The sequence below is a fragment of the Macrotis lagotis genome, chromosome X, assembly GCF_037893015.1.
Source record: "Macrotis lagotis isolate mMagLag1 chromosome X, bilby.v1.9.chrom.fasta, whole genome shotgun sequence".
NCBI classification, from domain to species: Eukaryota; Metazoa; Chordata; class Mammalia; order Peramelemorphia; family Peramelidae; genus Macrotis; species Macrotis lagotis.
In genome coordinates, this window is record NC_133666.1 from 204,152,790 (window position 1) to 204,170,520 (window position 17,731).

At 32.9% G+C, this 17,731-nt stretch overlaps 1 protein-coding gene across 2 annotated transcripts in view; it reads left to right on the forward strand.

Moving 5' to 3' along the window:
* The window catches only part of MAN2A1 (mannosidase alpha class 2A member 1), a 181,998-nt gene that overhangs the window by 115,173 nt on the left and 49,094 nt on the right, over positions 1-17,731 (forward strand). For both annotated transcript variants that reach the window (XM_074199950.1, XM_074199951.1), the window contains exons 13-15: positions 15,752-15,917; positions 16,694-16,912; positions 17,339-17,461. In XM_074199950.1, the coding sequence (XP_074056051.1) occupies positions 15,752-15,917; positions 16,694-16,912; positions 17,339-17,461 (508 nt within the window). The remainder of the gene's footprint in view (positions 1-15,751; positions 15,918-16,693; positions 16,913-17,338; positions 17,462-17,731) is intronic.

The following is a 17,731-nucleotide window of genomic DNA, read 5'->3' on the forward strand; positions in this document are numbered from 1 at the left end:
CAAAGAAGGATTGTTTAGAATTAAGAAAACTAAAATGAAATTGAAAAGTTTCTGCATAAGCAAAATTAATGCATTTAAGATAAGAAAGGAAGTGGTTGAAAAGGAAATAATTTTTGTGTTGAATTTCTCCTTTTTTTTAAAAGGCAATGGAGTTAAGTGATTTGCCCAAGGTCACACGGCTAAGTAATTGTTGAAATGTCTGAGACTAGATTTGAACTCAGGTTCTCTTGATTCCAGGGCTGGTACAGCCAACTAGCTGCCCCAATCGAATTTCTAAAATAAAGATTTTGCATCCAAAATCTATATAAACAAATAGTTTTTACATATACACAAATATATTCACAACCATATCATGTATTCCATATAGATACATTCCATTCCAAAGAATATAAAATAGTTCTCAAAGAATATAAAATCTTAATATCATGATATGTTTCAAATCACTAATAAAAAGTGAAATGCAAAACAAAATTATTCTGAGGTTTCACCTTTTACCATGTAAATTAGCACAGATTATAAATGATGGTAATAGAGTTGGAGGCCTAGAGACAGGGCTTGGATTAGCTGGCTTCTGGGGTAACTTAACAGTTCTGAAGATGTATGATGTGATAATTTTCAAAGGTACCAATTTTTTTTTTCGCATTCCTGAGAAAAATTGTGGAAGTTAAGAAAGTATACTATTTCTTATTGGGGTATTTTAATATCACCAATTATTACTTTGTAACTTGACAAAACCTTCTAGGAAAACTGGACAGTAGTATGAACCAGTATCTCACACTTTATTTTGAGATAAACTCCAAGTAGATATATAATCAAATATAAAAGGTCATATAGTAAACAAATTATAAGAATAAGAATGTTATTACCTTTCAGATCTGTTTATAAACAAAAGACTTCATGAGTAAATAGTTCAGTCAGTCAACCAATATTTATTAAAGTCTTCCTTTGTGGCAGTTAACTTGCTTTTTTCCTAATGTTTACATGTTAACTTTAAAAATAAATGTTGACTAAAGGGACTGGATTATGCACATTTATGCTGAGGTTTTTTGGGTTTTTTTTTTATTGGGGATTAAGGTGTGGAAGAGGTGCAGTGAATACAAGTGCTGGGCCTGGGAATCAAAGAAAGGTAAAAATTTTCTTTGCCCTCAAAGTCTAGTAGATCACACAAGATAGAATGTAAAAGTCTGTTCATGTAAAATGTTTAAACAAGCAAATCTAATGTAAAAACTAGAAGAAAAACTGAACTGCCATAAAAGACACCCTTTATAATGTTCTGGTTCTTCTCCCTATACCACTCCATTAATTAAGAATTATAGTTTGAATAGAAGTCAAAGTAAATTGAATGCCCTGTAATATGCATTATTATTTTCTAGTTTTATAATTTCAGATTGCCATACATTGTGGTTCATGGCTACATAATGTTTGCTATCTGAGCAACTAAAGCTGGTGAATCAGTTGAGTTTAAGATACCTGAACTACAGTAGTGCTGAAGTCAGTTAAGTGTCCATTTAATCCAACATCAACATGGTGAGTCCCTGGATTCACATTGAGTTAGCAAATTGGACACTAGGCTACCTAAATTAGGGCAAACCAATTCAGATGAAATGCCTATCAGTACTGATATCAGTGCCCATGATTGGTTGCTTACTCTACCAGCCTAGGTGAGATGGTGACATTCAGTGTCTCAAATACCAAAAACAAAAGGAAGAAAGAAATTTCCAATTGTTGACTTATATTGGAGCCTATATAAAGTTCTTTTTTTGAAAAAAATTTTTTATCATTCCTCAAGAATTTATTCTTCAACTTAACCCACTTTCCTCTTTTCAATCCATGTTCAGCCTGTATTTTGGAGTTTCTTCAAGTAAAGTTAATTCAGAGTAGTTCAGAGTTTAGACTGAAGTGATATGGCATATTCAGTTTTCCATTCTTCTGAACCAGATTTTTTTTTCCTTCTAAATATAGATTAATAAAGCTTGCCCTACACAACAAACAAGGAAAAGGATTTTAGTGAAGGTACTTCCTGATCCTAAAAAAGTCAGGGGGGGCTTCAAGCCCAACTTGGACTTCACAACACTTCACAACTTTTGTGGTAAAGGAAAAATTTTAAATAGAGACTTTGGACCTAATTCTTTCAACCTTAAATGTAGTATAGCTTTGTCCCATAGGGAAGAAAGTTTCACGATTTGTGATTCCCAGGAAGCTTAACCTGTAGTTCATGTTCATGTAGGTGCATCAGATGAACTAAACATGTTGCAGGTGGGGGTTTGTCTCTATGTGTGTTTTTTAAGATCTTACCCCATGTGATGTTGTGCTAGCATTGACAGCAAAGTCTTTTTTTCCCCTTTTTTTTCAGTGTGCTTCTAATTGATTGACATAGGTGACTTATTTGGCTTATCTAGTAGAGACTATTATTATTAAGACTTATAATAGTTTCAAATGTGGAAAGGATTGTGTGTATGTTAAATAATTTTCACATTCAAAACTCTTATGTCAGTATTTACTAGGAAAAAACAGATGAGACAGTATTAAAAATATTTTTAATGTATAAGTCATGGATAGATATATCTCTCTAGAAAATTTTAGAAAACATCACAGAGAACAAAGACAGCCTTGTTTTTATTTGGAGTTAATTCTAAGTTTTACTTCATTTGAGGAACATTAGTTTATGTATCAATATGATTCATTTTTCTGAAATTATAATTTATTATTTCCAAATTCACAATAAAAGTTTTCTGTAAAAAGAAAATTACATTTTAACTTGACAAAAATGTTTTATTCAATCACCTATAAGAAGGATGTTTTTAGGTTCTTTCAGAAAAAACTAAGATTTCTGAATTTGATTCAAATGGAGTTTTTAAAGTCTTAAGGAAAATTGTCTAATAGTATTTTGATGAGTTGAAATCTTTATAGAATAATAGATACATTAAACAATCATTCTAAACTTGATATCAGCTAAATAATCTCAATTTTTACTTATTTTTAGTTTTACATTAATCAGACTTAAAAGATTGTCTTATGGCCATACCTTTTGACATTACAATTTATCATATTACTTAGCTTTTCCAATCTTAGTTTTAGTTGTTTTATGTTATAAAATAAGATTAAAAGCATTGATATGAGTATTGTGATAGTGCCCTTATAAATATTTGTTACTTAATTATAAAGTTTTAAAATGTTTAAATGTTTCACAATTTAGATTACAGGGCAGCTAGGTGGTGCAGTGGATAGAACATTGACCCTGGAGTCAGGAGGACCTGAGTTCAAATTCAGACTCAGACACTTAATAATTGCTTAATTGTATGATCTTGGGCAAGTCACTTAACCCCATTGCCTTAAATAAATAATTTTTTTTTTAAATTTTAATTACTCAACCCTGAATTGTTTTTATTTTTTTTCAGTCTCCAGAAACAGTTCATATTTTTAAACTGCATTTGAGACTACAGATTGATGGATTTTGTATTTTAAACATTGCCTATAAAAAGTTCTCTTTAGATCTTAATCTTCCTTGTCCATCTTGGTACAGCCCTAATGAGAGAAAAGAGATTTTTTAGTGTACATTTGACAGTAGATTTTGTAAAACATTGAATATACCTTTCTTGACTCACAGTTCCTTTGTAGGGAATCACTGAATTCTTATAGAATAGCTTATGCCAGCCACCTTCAATTCGGCAATTAAATGGGGAGCGATGGACAGACAGAAGGCAGGGGAGATGCATTTGCATGCACAACTTGAGACAACTATAAGTGGTCAAGACATCCATACCTCTACTTATATAGAGTATGAAATTCACATTTTGGTGTTATCGCCGTTCTACCCACTTTCTCTAATTTACAAGGTCATCTCTATTCTAGTTTCCCATGTTTATAGACTTGGCATTAAACTTGACTTCATGCATCTTTATCCTTGACTCCTTATGATTATCTGATCTATCCTATTGTCATATTTTGCTATTTCCAGCTCACAAATCTTTTTTTTTTTTTTGCATGTATCCCCTTCACTGCTCACAAAACATTAATTCAAGCCTTCATAATCTCATGCCTGAACTCTTTTTAGGTTTGTTTGTTTTTTGTTTTTTGTTTTTTGTTTTTTGCAAGGCAAATGGGGTTAAAGTGGCTTGCTCAAGGCCACACAGCTAGGTAATTATTAAGTGTCTGAGACCGGATTTGAAACCAAGTACTCCTGATTCCAAGGCCGGTGCTTTTTTCCACTATGCCACCTAGCTGGCCCTGTGCCTGAACTTTTAATTGCTTTCATTGCCTCAATTCTCTCCCTTATTGAGGCAATTTCCCACAGAACTAACAGTGATTTTCCTTAAGTGGAATTTTGACTGTTACTTCCTTATTTAAGGAAATTTCAGTTGTTCCCAGTTACCTCTAATATTAAATATATACTTTTGTTTTGAACTAAAGCCCTTCACAACCCCCTCAACATGTCTTTCCTGTCTTATTGTACTACTTTGAGCTGTCTAAATTTACTTTCTCTCTGTTCCTTACCCATGATTACTCCACCTCCCATCTATCTTCCTCCATTGATCATGCTTAAAATGCACTCCTTTGTCTCACCTACACCTTATGCAACCTCTCCCTTCCTTCAGAATGTAACTCAATTCCACTTCTTCATAAAGCCTATTCTAGCTGCTTGTAACCCCAGAAGGTTCCAGCTACTCTCTTATTTACTTTATTTACTATGTTAACATTTATTTTGTATTACTTGTATTAGATGTAAGTTTTCTCTCCTAATAGAATGTAAGCATTGAGAAGAGAGACTAATTTTTTAACCTTTGAAACCACAGTGTCTGACATATAGGTGCTTAATAATATTTATTGATTGGTTGACTGATCAGTATTATTTCTTCTACCCTGAGAGCTAATAAAAATGTATTTAGTACTGTAACAACCAAAATTCTGAGTCAATAAAATGTTTTGGAGATTAGGCACCAAGGATATAGCAACAAAATTGAAACATTTCCTGTCCTCAAGAAACCCACATTCTTCCATTGGAAAAAGCATTGTGTAGACATAAAAATATGTGCAGATTATATATAAAGTAAATACAAGTGAATGAGAATAGTAACTGGGAATGATCAGGTAAGACAACCAGTAGGAGAAACTATTTTATTTGTGCCTTGAAAGATACTAAAGAGTCTGAGACAAAAGTAAGAAAGAAATATATTTGAAGCATGTATCCTGTTGTATGTGAACAGAAGAGCTGCAATGTATAATTAAGCCTGCAAAGGGAGTTTGGAGTCAAATTGTACTGGACTGTGAGTGATAAACTTTTTATATTTTTTTGATAGAGGTAATAGTCAATAGAGTTTGAATAGGAAAATGACATTGTCAGACTTATGCTTTAGTAAAATAACTTTAGCAGCTTTATGAAGGATGGATCAAAGAGGATTTAAAGCAATTAAAAGACATTTCAGTTACCCAGGGGAGAGGTGATGGAGGCCTGATGTGGTTGGTCCTATGTAAGAGGAGGGAAATGGATATGTAACAAATGTTATTGAGGCAGAACTGATAAGACAAGGTATCTAATTGAATGTGGGTCATGGGGAAAAATAAGAAGTAAAGGAAGTCACAGGGTATGGAATTGATTGACTAGATCACTGGAAGGTGGTATGGAAATAGGAAAGTTTAAAAGACATTTTGGATAAAAGGATATTTGGAGACTAAAATGATCTGGGACATCTGATATGAATTGTTGATGGTTGATGGAATTGAAACTTTAGAAAAAGATGTGATATGTAGATATGTATTTCTCTTTGATACAAATGCATATTTTCATAACTGGAATTCCTTAAAGTTAAAATAAAGATGCTAAAAAAATGTTTATGGATTTTTTTCTTGATGTGTAGAGAAAATTTTAGAGTTCTTCCTCATAGGACTTAAATTCATTTCATTCCCCTGAAGGTAAAATAATCATGATTATTCTAGTCCAAAATTACTGCTTGGTAAATGCTGTTCTTTTTGTATGTTTTGGGTCAGGTAGATCACAGTATATGTGCTAAGTCTGAACTTCACCTGAATATCAAAGGCAATTTTACTTTATTTCTTAGAGGTTTGATTTAGAGAACTAGGGATAATACTATAAGAAGGAAATATTTAGAGCAACATGGGTTTACTCTGAATTAGATATTTTTTCCTGTCTCTCCTCCCCTTTTCTATATTACAACATAGCAAAACTTTTACAATATCTCTTTTTGGCCCCAAGTAGTTCCTGTTTTATGCTTCTTTCTCTCCTGACATTGCTTCCACCCTAGACTAGGCCTTCATTACCTTACACTTGTCCCAGCAGTAACCTGCTGGTCAGTCTCCCTGCTTCAAGTCCATTCTTTGTTCTTCTGTCAAATTGATCTTCCTACTGAGGAAATTTGCCCATATCACATTGTCTTCCTCCCTTACATCCCTCCAGGGTGTTTCCTCAAGGATCAAATATAAAATCCTGTTTGACTTTTAAAGCCTTCTAATATGACTTCTTCTAACCTTTCCTGTCTTCTTATACCGTAAACCCCTCCCTCTCACATAAATATGAGTGCTCTGCTATCCAGTGTAACACTGGCCTCTTTGCTGTTTTTGCCCTAAGTATTCCATCTGCCATCTCTGCACTTTATCTTGGGAGGGCCTGAAATTCTCAACTCTTCATCTCTACCTTGTAACATCCTTGATTTCCCTTCAAATTTCAGCTTAAGTCTCACTTTGCAAGAAGTTATTCTGGATTCCCCTTATGGATAGTATCTTCCCTTTATTGATTGTCTCCAGTTTATCTGGTATAAATCTTGTTGGTACATAGATGTTTGCCTGTTGTCTCCCTCATTAGAATGATCTCGTCAGAGCAAGGGATTATCTTTTACATTAGTTTATATCTACAGCACTTCATATAGTGCTTTGCACATTGTAATTTCTTGACAAATGCTTAATAACTGACAGATTAATGATATTTTAAGTTTTATTTTTATATTTTGAAACCAAACCAAAAAAATTGTCAATTTTTGTTGATGTGATATTTGTAGGTCTGAAAATTTTCTGTTTTGTTTATGTTTATCCTGTAAATCTTATTAGAACACAAAAGTCATATTCAGATTATTTCCACTCAATATATATTGAGGATATATTACTCAAGTACTTTTTTGTCATAAAGGATAATTATTATACATCTTGTCACTGACAGAATGTTGTAAACTTATATAGCAAAATAATGTAATTCTCCATTCCAGGAATATTGAAAAGAAATAAATTTTTTATGACATCACTTCTGTTTTAAAAAATTGTTGGGGGGGTGGCTAGGTTGCACAGTGGATAGAGCACCAGCCCCTGGATTCAGGAGTAGCACATGAGTTCACATCCGGCCTCAGACATTTAATAATTACCTAACTGCGTGGCCTTGGGCAAGCCACTTAACCCCATTCATTGCCTTGTAAAAAAAAAAAAAACTAAAAAAATTTTTTTGGGGGGTAAAAATCTTACTTTTCTGTCTGAGAGGCAATCTAGAGTAGGGTTGCTAAAATTTATCAGAGGTACAAGACTTTTAAAAAATAATTTAAAAATGAGTTTTATGATCATTCTAAATCTAACCATTTCTTCTAAAAAAGAGAGAGAAAAAGAGAATGGTAAAGGGGAGGGCAGAAAAGAGGGTGAGGGAAACAATTAGGAAGGCAGAGGAGCTCAGATCTGATTCTGTCCCCAAAATGAAGACTCCTGGAAGGAACTTATTAATAGAAGGGGGTGGAGGGATATTAGAGGATGAGAAGGCACTATGAGTCTCTGGGAAGACATGAGTCAATAAAATAAGATATCTCTCATTGGTCCACTTCCCATGAAATTGATATGAAAATCAAACCTTCATCACCTCTCACCTGGAATATTGATCTTTTCTCCAGTCTCCCCAAATTATTTCAAGGAAAAATATCCTTCAAGACCTAATTGAAAGAGAGGAGCAACAATACTACTTTGGTAATTTTTTCAAAGTTCAAAAGTTTCATTTTAGTATAATTTAAAAATATTTTCTTAGTATTTCTTAAATAGAATTGAAGCTTGAAGGACAGTCTTCTAGATTAAATTTACTATTTTCTGGTGTTTCCTTATGGAAACAGATTTAAAGCCTTGTTAATTTATTCTTTTAAAACTGTTTTCTCACTTATTCATAGATTTAATTTGAGATTTAGACTTTATCCCTAAAAAGATTGTCATTTGGGGAGCTAAATTTTCCTAGACAGATTTCCTTTCTATGAATCATTTTGGTCATTTACAATAATTGAGGTAGATAATGAACCTTGTGGCAAATCATCTAAAGACAAAAAAAGCCAGACATTGTTTCTGTGATTTGATCATTTAATTAGTACCAAAAAAACTATATTTAGCATATGAATATATTTCACTTTTAGAAAATAATTTAATTGTTATATACTTGAAGATTAGGTTCTAATAATAAAGTCAACTAGAAAGAAGATATATTTGGAAACATTTTAAATATATATTTGATATATAGGAATTTTAATGTCTGATCTTGACAGAAAATGACCCTAAATTCTCGAAGCCCATGCCCATAGATTAGTTTCCAAAGTTTATGTAGATTTTGTTTATGTAGCTGAGTTTAGAAAAGTTACTTACTGAAGCATTCTGCACAGGGTGAAGAATTTTTCAGCCACAGTTTTCTCAGAAATACCTCCAGAGTTGTATAAAGGTTAAGTCTGTATTCATGGAGAGAATTACCCTCCCCCCGAAAAAAAAAAATCCCAGGGATTTAAGGTGGGTTTGGGTCAGCTAGTATCTGTGCTTCTGAACAAATAGAGGTTAGGAACAGGTGCAGAGTGTATGTTCATGTTTTTTTTTTTGTTTGTTTGTTTCTAGTTTTTAAACATCCTTTTGGCTCCTGGGTATCCTAGACTATGGAGAGAGCTGAAGTTGTTTTATCTTCAGCATATAATTTCAGTTGTAGAGAACTGTGAGAGGTCATGTGACTTAGAGACATTTCTTTCATCTTGTTGCTCATAAAACTCAGGTCTTTAATGGCTTTCTGATTATTCTTCCTGCCTTAAGTCTTTAATCATTCCAATTCATTCTTGAAATAATAACCAAAATGTTCAAATCTGGCCATATTACTCCTTACTCAACTAAACTTGAGTAGCTCCCTATTGCCTCTAAGATCTTCTCTGGCATTTAAATATATTTGGAATCTGACCCTACCTTTCTTTTTTAATATCATCGCTTTTTATACTGTATTGGTCCAGCCAGATTGGCATTCTTGACGTTTTCACACATGGATAAATTTACTGTCTCTGATTTTGCTTTGACTCTCCCCATTCCATTAGGTCACTCTATCTTGCAATTAGAACCTCTGGTTTTCTTCCTGATTCTTCAAGTACCATGAGACCTTTTCTATCCGGGTTACTCTGTATCTATTTCATTTTTTTACACAATAGTATTACATATCCATCACAATGTAAGCTCCCTTGAGGTCAAGCATTCATAAAGTCCTTAATAAATGTTTTGTTGATTTGGAATAAGAAGGAGTAAGAGTGTTTAGGTTTAATCTTGACAATGACAGCTATTTAACATTATCCACTTTGCCATGCTGATTCTCAATGCAAATATAAAATAGTATTAATACATTTGAACAAATCTTTTCAGTGTTAAAATTGCATAGTATCTTCACTTAATGTTTTAAAGGCATCCTTATGCATGCTTACTGTTTTCTAATTGTTTTTCTTAGGTAACTTGAGTTTATTATATGTATCTCAAATATATTGAGTTTTCTTGCTGTGCTGTGTGACATTTCCCCATCTTTTGTCTTGCCTGTGTAGTTCAAAATATATGTATGTGTTAATATTTTTCCTCAGCTCTTTTAGTTGAATTGACATTTCTATGTCAAATGCAGTGTAAGGTGCATTGTGAATACCTTTTAGTCATGAATTAATCAATGGAGGCCATGCTTAGAAGATTGGATCAAGATGTATTATTGACTTTAAATCTTGATATATTTATTAAAATTTGAATGTATACACTTGTATAAAACACTTCAAATGTCTTATAATCTTGATGTGTATATTATAGATTTTCTAAAAGACACAAACTTTTCATAAGGAAATTATTTTGAAAGTGCTTAGGATACAAAAACAACCCATGTCTTGCCAAATGTTTCACTATAATAAGTGATTTTACTGATTTATTTTTACTGCTATTGAGCTTTAGAAAAGAAAAAAATATTTAAAATGTCAAATCAAGGGTTCTTAACTTGGGCACCTTAAAATTTGTGTTTCAAATATTTTGATAACTATTTCAAAGCAATGTTAAAAGCTTTTAAAAGTTATTCTAAGGAGCCTGTAGGCTTCACTAGAATGCCCTCTCCTCTGCCCCCTAAAAAAAACTGATAAAAGTTTTGAATTGCATTGAGAGGAGTATATTACCTATGACTAAGAAGAATATAGTTTTGCTAACTACAGTACCCTAGTTAGAATATTGTGAGAACTTATAGACCCCAGATTTGGGGTGTTGAAAATTTGAGGTATATTCAGATTATTGGTTTTTAAAAGACATTAATTTTTTTTTTTTTAGTCAGGGAGACAATGAAATTCAGCCTACTCTCCTGTTCCTGTTCAATTAAGGTCATGATTTTTTCCTTCTGCAGTTCTAATCCATTATGAAAAGTTTATCTCCTAATATTAATAGTTTTTTGGAAAGGTAAGAAGACTGGGTGTAGGAATATATCTGTAAGTTTGAACTGAAAGCTGTGAAATAAGAGAGATATACTTAGGGTTGGTTTAAAAGAATAAAAACAATGTTCATTTGTCCAATGGAATAAAATAAAACATTAATCAATTATAACTATGAAAATTAATGTGCTAGACTTACAGTTTAAATGGATATATCAAAATAATTTGAAAAAATTAGATAACATGTTGATTGGAAATACAGTAATATTTCTTAATGATACATATTTAGAAAAAACAGGCAGAAATAGTTATGTATTAATTGATTACAAAAATTCAGATGTTACAGTTACAGTTGTGATTTTTTAGCAAAGTGGAATATAAACAACATTAACATAATTAAGCAAGAGTTTGTTGAAATGAGTTTTTTCTAATGTCATATATGCTAATGCAGTGCTAAATGCTGAGAATAAAAATACTCTCCCTGCTCTAAAGGAGATTACATTCTAAAAGGAAGAGATAACACACTTAGTGGAGTGATGGAGCCTAGTAGGGCAATTTGTTCTGGAATTCATATCTTTGCTCATTTTGTCTCTTGCTTTCTGCTCTTGGATTTTTTTCTGTATTTTTGAGTTATGTACTGGGATGAGACTTAGGCACGGAAACCAATTAGGCAATAATGTGGTTAAGCTAAGATGATTGCTTGAACTATGATGCTTGTTGTATGAGTGCAGAGAATGGGTCAGTGCAAAAGATGCTGTTAAATTATAAAGAGCAAGATTTGGCAACTGCATGGTTATGTGGGGTCAAGGGAGAGTAAGAAGTTGAGGATAATGCTGAGGTTGTGAAGCCAGAAACTGGATTGATACTGGTGCTTTGGTTGGTTGTGGGTGGGAGGTGAGGTGAGGAAGAGTATGAATTCAGTTGTAGGCATGTTGAATTTTTTTTTGCAAGGCAATGGGGTTAAGTGGCTTGCCTAAGGCACAGCTAGGTAATTATTTAGTGTCTGAGGTTGGATTTGAAGTCAGGTATCCCTGACTCCAGGACCAGCTTTCTATCTACTGCACCACCTAGTGGCCCCCAGCATGTTGAATTTGAAATGCCCTGCTAATAATCCATTTAAAAAATCTAATGGTTATCTAGCCCATGATTTGTTTCTTGGGTTCTGCCTCATGATGAACCCCAACTCAGATTTTGGAAAAAAAAATAGAGATTTATTAAAGGAAGTTACAACACATTAAGAGAGTGATAGAAAAGTTAAGAAGAGTTTAAAGAGAAGACCAAGTGAATTGCTGATTGAACTGGTCAGGCCAGCTGACCAGGGTTTCAACAGGAGGCTGGAAGGTAAAAAAAGAATGAGCCCCTCCCTCCCTCACTCTCCTTAAATTCTCCCCCAGAGTCCATGAGAGTGACCCAAGTCCCACATCGGAGATTTTGCCTTTTGGGTAGGGGATCTCTTTTGGGTGGTCTTGAGTGTTTTCAGTGCCTGCCCTGGCTACCCCAGCAGAAGTCCATCCAATTTAAATCAGGTTGAAGGTCAGGTTCTCTGGTATGCCCTAAATTAGATGATAAAGGAAGAAGGAAGATTACCTTAACAATGCAAACAAAAGATTTACAAAGTTTGTCTCCAACTGATCTCCTTACCCCCATGCCCATGTTTCCCTGCATCAGTTATATTAGGCCTGTAACTGAGGGGAGATAGTAGGGCTGGGTATAGAGATCTGGGACCATCTATATGCATAGATGACTTTTAGAGCTATTAAGATTACTGAGAGTATAGTAGAGAAGAAATAGGAGTTCCAGTACAGAACTTTGGGGATGCTGAGAGTCTGAGGATTCAGTATGGATGAGTTAATCAAGGACACTGAAACAACTCTCAAACAGTAGGAGGAAAAGTTGATCAGTGATGTCAAAAAGAGCAGAGGTTGAGGAGGATGAGATCTGAGAAAACACATCCAATTCAGCAATTAAGAGTGTTTGGTAAGGGGCTAGGTGGAGAAGTGGATAGAGCACCAGCCCTGGAGTCAGGAGTACCTGAGTTCAAATTCGGCCTCAGACAGCTGTGTGGACTGGGGCAAGCCACTGAACTCCATTTGCCTTGCAAAATCCTTAAAAAAAAGAGTATTTGGTAGCTCTGGAAAGAGCAAATAAAAAGGCTAATCAAGTTGATTCTTTCAGCTGAGAAGGATAGAAAATATATCAATAATCATCTTTTACATTTTTATGTTTGCCTAACCTGAACCAGTAACAATAGATAGGAAAAAGAATATTACAGATTTTAAAAACTGATTATATTGGCATTAACCTTCCAAAAATTATTTAGGATTTTTGTTTTAATGAGGTACATAAAATAAAAAGGAGACCAATGTTGCAGTAGTTTAGGTGAGGTGGGGGTGAGATGGGGTGTATGTATGTTTTTGCGTATGTAAGAGAATTGATGTGAAAGATATTGGGAATGTAAAAGTAATACAGTTACAGCTTAGAGTTGAGTTGATATTTTGCTTGAGAGAAAAAAGTAAGACATTGCAATGGTTGTGAACCTTTGTGTGTTCAGTCAACTCCAACATACAAATTCCTGGGGTATTCAACACAATCAGCTGGGAAAGTTGTTGATCACAAAAGAGTGATCAACAGTCTAAATATAAAAAAATTATACTACCAAAAAAAAGAAAGAAAATAGAAGGCACTATATTTCATTATGAAGAAGGAAAGAGTTTTAAACTAATCTGCTGTTTAACCACAAAGAGAAAAACTTAATTTCATAGAAAATTTATCTACAGAATAATTATTTACTTGCCTATGGCTATATTGCCTATCCTGCTTCTCAGGTGAAGCAGTTGTCTTGATTAGTCTTTTTTTTTTTTTTTTGCTCTTTCCAGAGTTCAGAGTTACCAGTGGCTCCAAATAAAATATGGAGTGGGTAAAAAGTTTTCAGTTAAGCATCTCTGATAAAAAATGATACTTTTGAGAAAATGGCATAATTGTAACTGTAAGAGTCATTCTTCAATAGCTAAGTGGCTAAGTTGTCCAAAGAAACAGAAAGTTTTCAAAAGAAGAAATACAGCTAGAGAAATTGAAATTAAAACAACTCTGAGGTATCACCTTAAATCTATCAAAATATCAAAGTGGTACTTCAAAATATCAAAATAATTCAAGCTTATGGAAACTATATGTAAATTTATTGTTGGTGACACAGAATTCAACCATTTTAGAAATTTATGTGAAATTATACAGTATAACTAGAGCAAGTATTTTATCTGTATCAGAATTAAAGGGCCTATCTGAGCAGTACCATTTATAGCAGTGCTGTTTTTAACAGCAAAATATTGGAAGCAAGTTATATGATAATGATTGGAAAACCTTGAATAAATAGCTATCCCTTACACATGATGGGAATTATGGAAGCAGTACCCCCCACAATCTGGAAGATACAAGTGAATTTCATCTACTGGCTTTCACATGTCTTCTGACTTCTGCAAAATCCCCCTAAAATTCTCATTTAATTTCTTAGGCTGATGATATATTAAAACTATGATGGAGAAAATTGCAATGTGAAAGAGATAAGTCTATACCTAAAATATAATGGCATCTTATTACATTGTAAGGAATGGTTTTGTTGAAGTATACCTTAAAGAATCAAAAAATTGATAAGTAAAATAGTGGAAAAATAGAACTAAAAAAAAAATACATTGAGTACTACTTGCTTTGTAAAGAATATCAAAAGAGCTCCAGGTTTCCCAGTTAGTTTTCATGCTATTTATCTTCTTTTCTTGTAGCTTTAAATAACTGAAGGGTACAGGTGTATAGTTAGTCATTATTAGCCATATAATTTTGCTTAATTTTTTGAGTTTGAAGCAATTTTCTGTTTTGTTTTGGTTATTCTATGATTTCATCTAGGAAAAATAAATTTATTTAAGGGTGTGTGTGTGTGTGTATACATATATTTCATTTAGAAAAGAAACTAACAAATTAATTTTAAGTTCATGTTGTCTTTGTAACCTTTTTACTTCATTATTTTATTAACTTTAATAAGTTATATAAAATTATTTAAAAATGTGATGTTATGCTGATAAATTAGACTTTTATTATGCTTTCTATCTAGAGAAATCAGTGCTTAAAACCATGAATTCTTAGCAAATTTAACAACTTAACATCATCATGATAAATTAGTAGATCATTTGTTGAGGTAAGTTTGCTTTAGAACTAAATCAGTTTAGTGAAGAGTAATTTTCATGATGCAATTATATTTGCTCATAAATACATATGTTGCTTGTAAGTGTACAACTTTGAAGAAAAAATGCAGGTTGGTAGAGGAGTCTGGCATAAAAGCATTCTTGGTGTTCTGGGACCAGCCTGATCAAGTGGGCAGCACAAGCCAAGGAGGGGAGTTCCAGAGCTGAATGGTCTGGCTTCCCCCTGGACCATAGTCCTTCAAAGTCTGGGTTTAGAAGGTTTTGCAGTAATAAGGCATGATGGGAGTATTGTTGGAGAATTCTGGAGCTATGCAGAGCTAGCAGAATCTCGGTAGTGAGATTAATAGTCTTAGAGTAAGTTTCAAAACTGAGTGGCATTAATTCCTCCAGGTCACTGAAATTTGGTTCAAACAGGGTTCCAGAAAGGTGGTATAATAATGATGATGATGATGATGATAAACAATAATAACAATAATAAGCAGTAATATTAATAATAACTAGCATTTATATAACACATTCAAGTGTGTAAAGTATTGTACATCCTTTATCTCATTTGTTTTTATCTTCATAATAACCCTGTGAAGTGGGGTCTATTATTCTCTTCATTTTATAGATCAGGAAACTGAAGCTGATTTGTCCTAAGTCACATAGCTAGGATGTGTGTGTGATAGGATTCAAATTCAGTTCTTCTGGACTCTAAATCTAGAAGTCTGTTCACTGTATATCACTTAGCTGCTTAAGTAGGCATGGTAGCAAGGTGACCATGGGTACAGGATATAAGTTTTTATTTTTTCAGGAATTCTGCTTATGTTTTTATTATTTATTTTTAAGGCTCTTTTTACCACAACAGAAGTCACATAAATATTTTTGAAAGTTTGAATATTGTAAAAATAATTACAACTATTTTTGCAGGTACCTTGTGATCTATAATCCTTTTGATCAAGAGCGTCATTCTGTGGTTTCAATCTATGTGAGTTCATCAAAAGTTAAAGTACTCACAGATTCAGGAAAACCTGTCTTAATTCAAATTAGTGCTGTTTGGGAGGGACCCAATACAATTTCAAATGAAGCATATCAGGTATTTTACTTTCTTTTTGTGCCTCTCTTATACACTATATCTCTTTTGTTTTATTGTTACTTTCATGTGTATTGTATCTCCCTTACTAATTGTAAAGCCACATTTGTGAAATTTTTAATCTTTATATGATTCATTGCCTAGAAGTAGTGTCTCATGTAAATAAATATTTCACTTTACTTTGTTATATTAAACAAAATGTAGTCAATACTTTGTACTGTTAGCTACATTTGATTTGTATGTGTAAACAATCAATATATTAATTTTGTTACCACACATGATACGATTGAAGTTAAAGCTATTATTGATTCATATGTGATCTGTATGACATATATTATATGGCAGATTTTATTATCTTGGTTTCCCAGAAATGTATTGCAGACATTTTTCAGTATTATGTATCCTTAAAATTCATGTTGTCTATTATCAATATTTCTAGGTCATTTTAATGTAGTTTTTACAGTAACATTAATGAACTAGACAAGAAAGCCTTCTTAACTTCTAGAATTATGAAAGCTGCAATCCACATAATATAAACATTTCTGAAAAGTTCAAGTCCACAGCACTCTATTGCAGCACATTGATTGCAATATCTAATATTAAAATCTTCTGTCTACTTAGGCTTTGTAGTTTTACCCTGGGTTGTCCAGGGAAATCCTCCCAGGAACAGATTTGTTCCATATAGTGTTAAAAATTTTGTATAATAGGAAGAATTGTTTTTCTCACTAATAATACTTGGTGGTTGAATTCTTTAACTCTTTTATGCCCATGTTCAACAGATTTCCTTTGTAGCCCATCTATTGCCATTAAGTATGAAAATATACCAACTTTTAGAATCAGAGAACTCAGAGACAGACATGGCTGTTTATACAATCTATAATACAGAAGCAAATTCTGGAACGATTTTTAAGATAAAAGAAATGAAATTTAACACAGATGACATAACTATTGAGAACTCACATATAAAACTTGATTTTGGTGGATCTGGATTAATGAAGGTATGTGAAAATAAATGTCACTTAATATAATTAGTACTTATATGCAAAAAATCCCAATATATCATATTTGCAGGGAACCTGCCCAAAAGTAAAACAATAAGAATTGGGGGTTACATAGAATTTACAAACATTACTAGGAAAAAATCTAGATGGAAATATACCCTTTTATAGTGTAAATTTCATAAAATAGTCTCCATATCCTTATATCAGTTTCAATGGTCTTTAATAACAATGGCTCTTATGAAGGCCATTAATATCCTTTCATACTGATGCCATAGAAATCTTGAAAGTTTGCCACTACTAATTTATTTACTTTGTCGTTTTAGATTTTTCTTTAATGGGAAATTGAGATAGTGATATTATGTACTTAGGATTTGTGACAGTTTGGTTGTTAAAATTTATAAATGGGAAATTTTCTGTCCTTAGAGAATGTTTAATAAAGAAGATGGTAAAATCCATGAAGTCAAAGTGGAATTTATTTGGTATGGAACTAGAAATGGTCGAGACAAAAGTGGTGCTTATCTTTTCTTACCTGACGGTGAAGCCAAGGTATGCTTCTTAATGCTTAACCACTCATACTTTTTGAAGGTTATGGAATGAGAAAGTTAGTTCTTCTAATTTAGGAAAAGAGGTTTGATTCAATGTATAACAACCTAAACCTGGAGTCATAAGATCTTGAATTTGAATCTTGAGGACATTGTTTCCTATATATTACACACAATGTAACCTCGAATGACTCACAACCTCTAGAGTTTCTTTATGTGTTAAAAAGAGGTTTGGATAAAATCACCTCCATAGTCCCTTCCATTGCTAACTGTG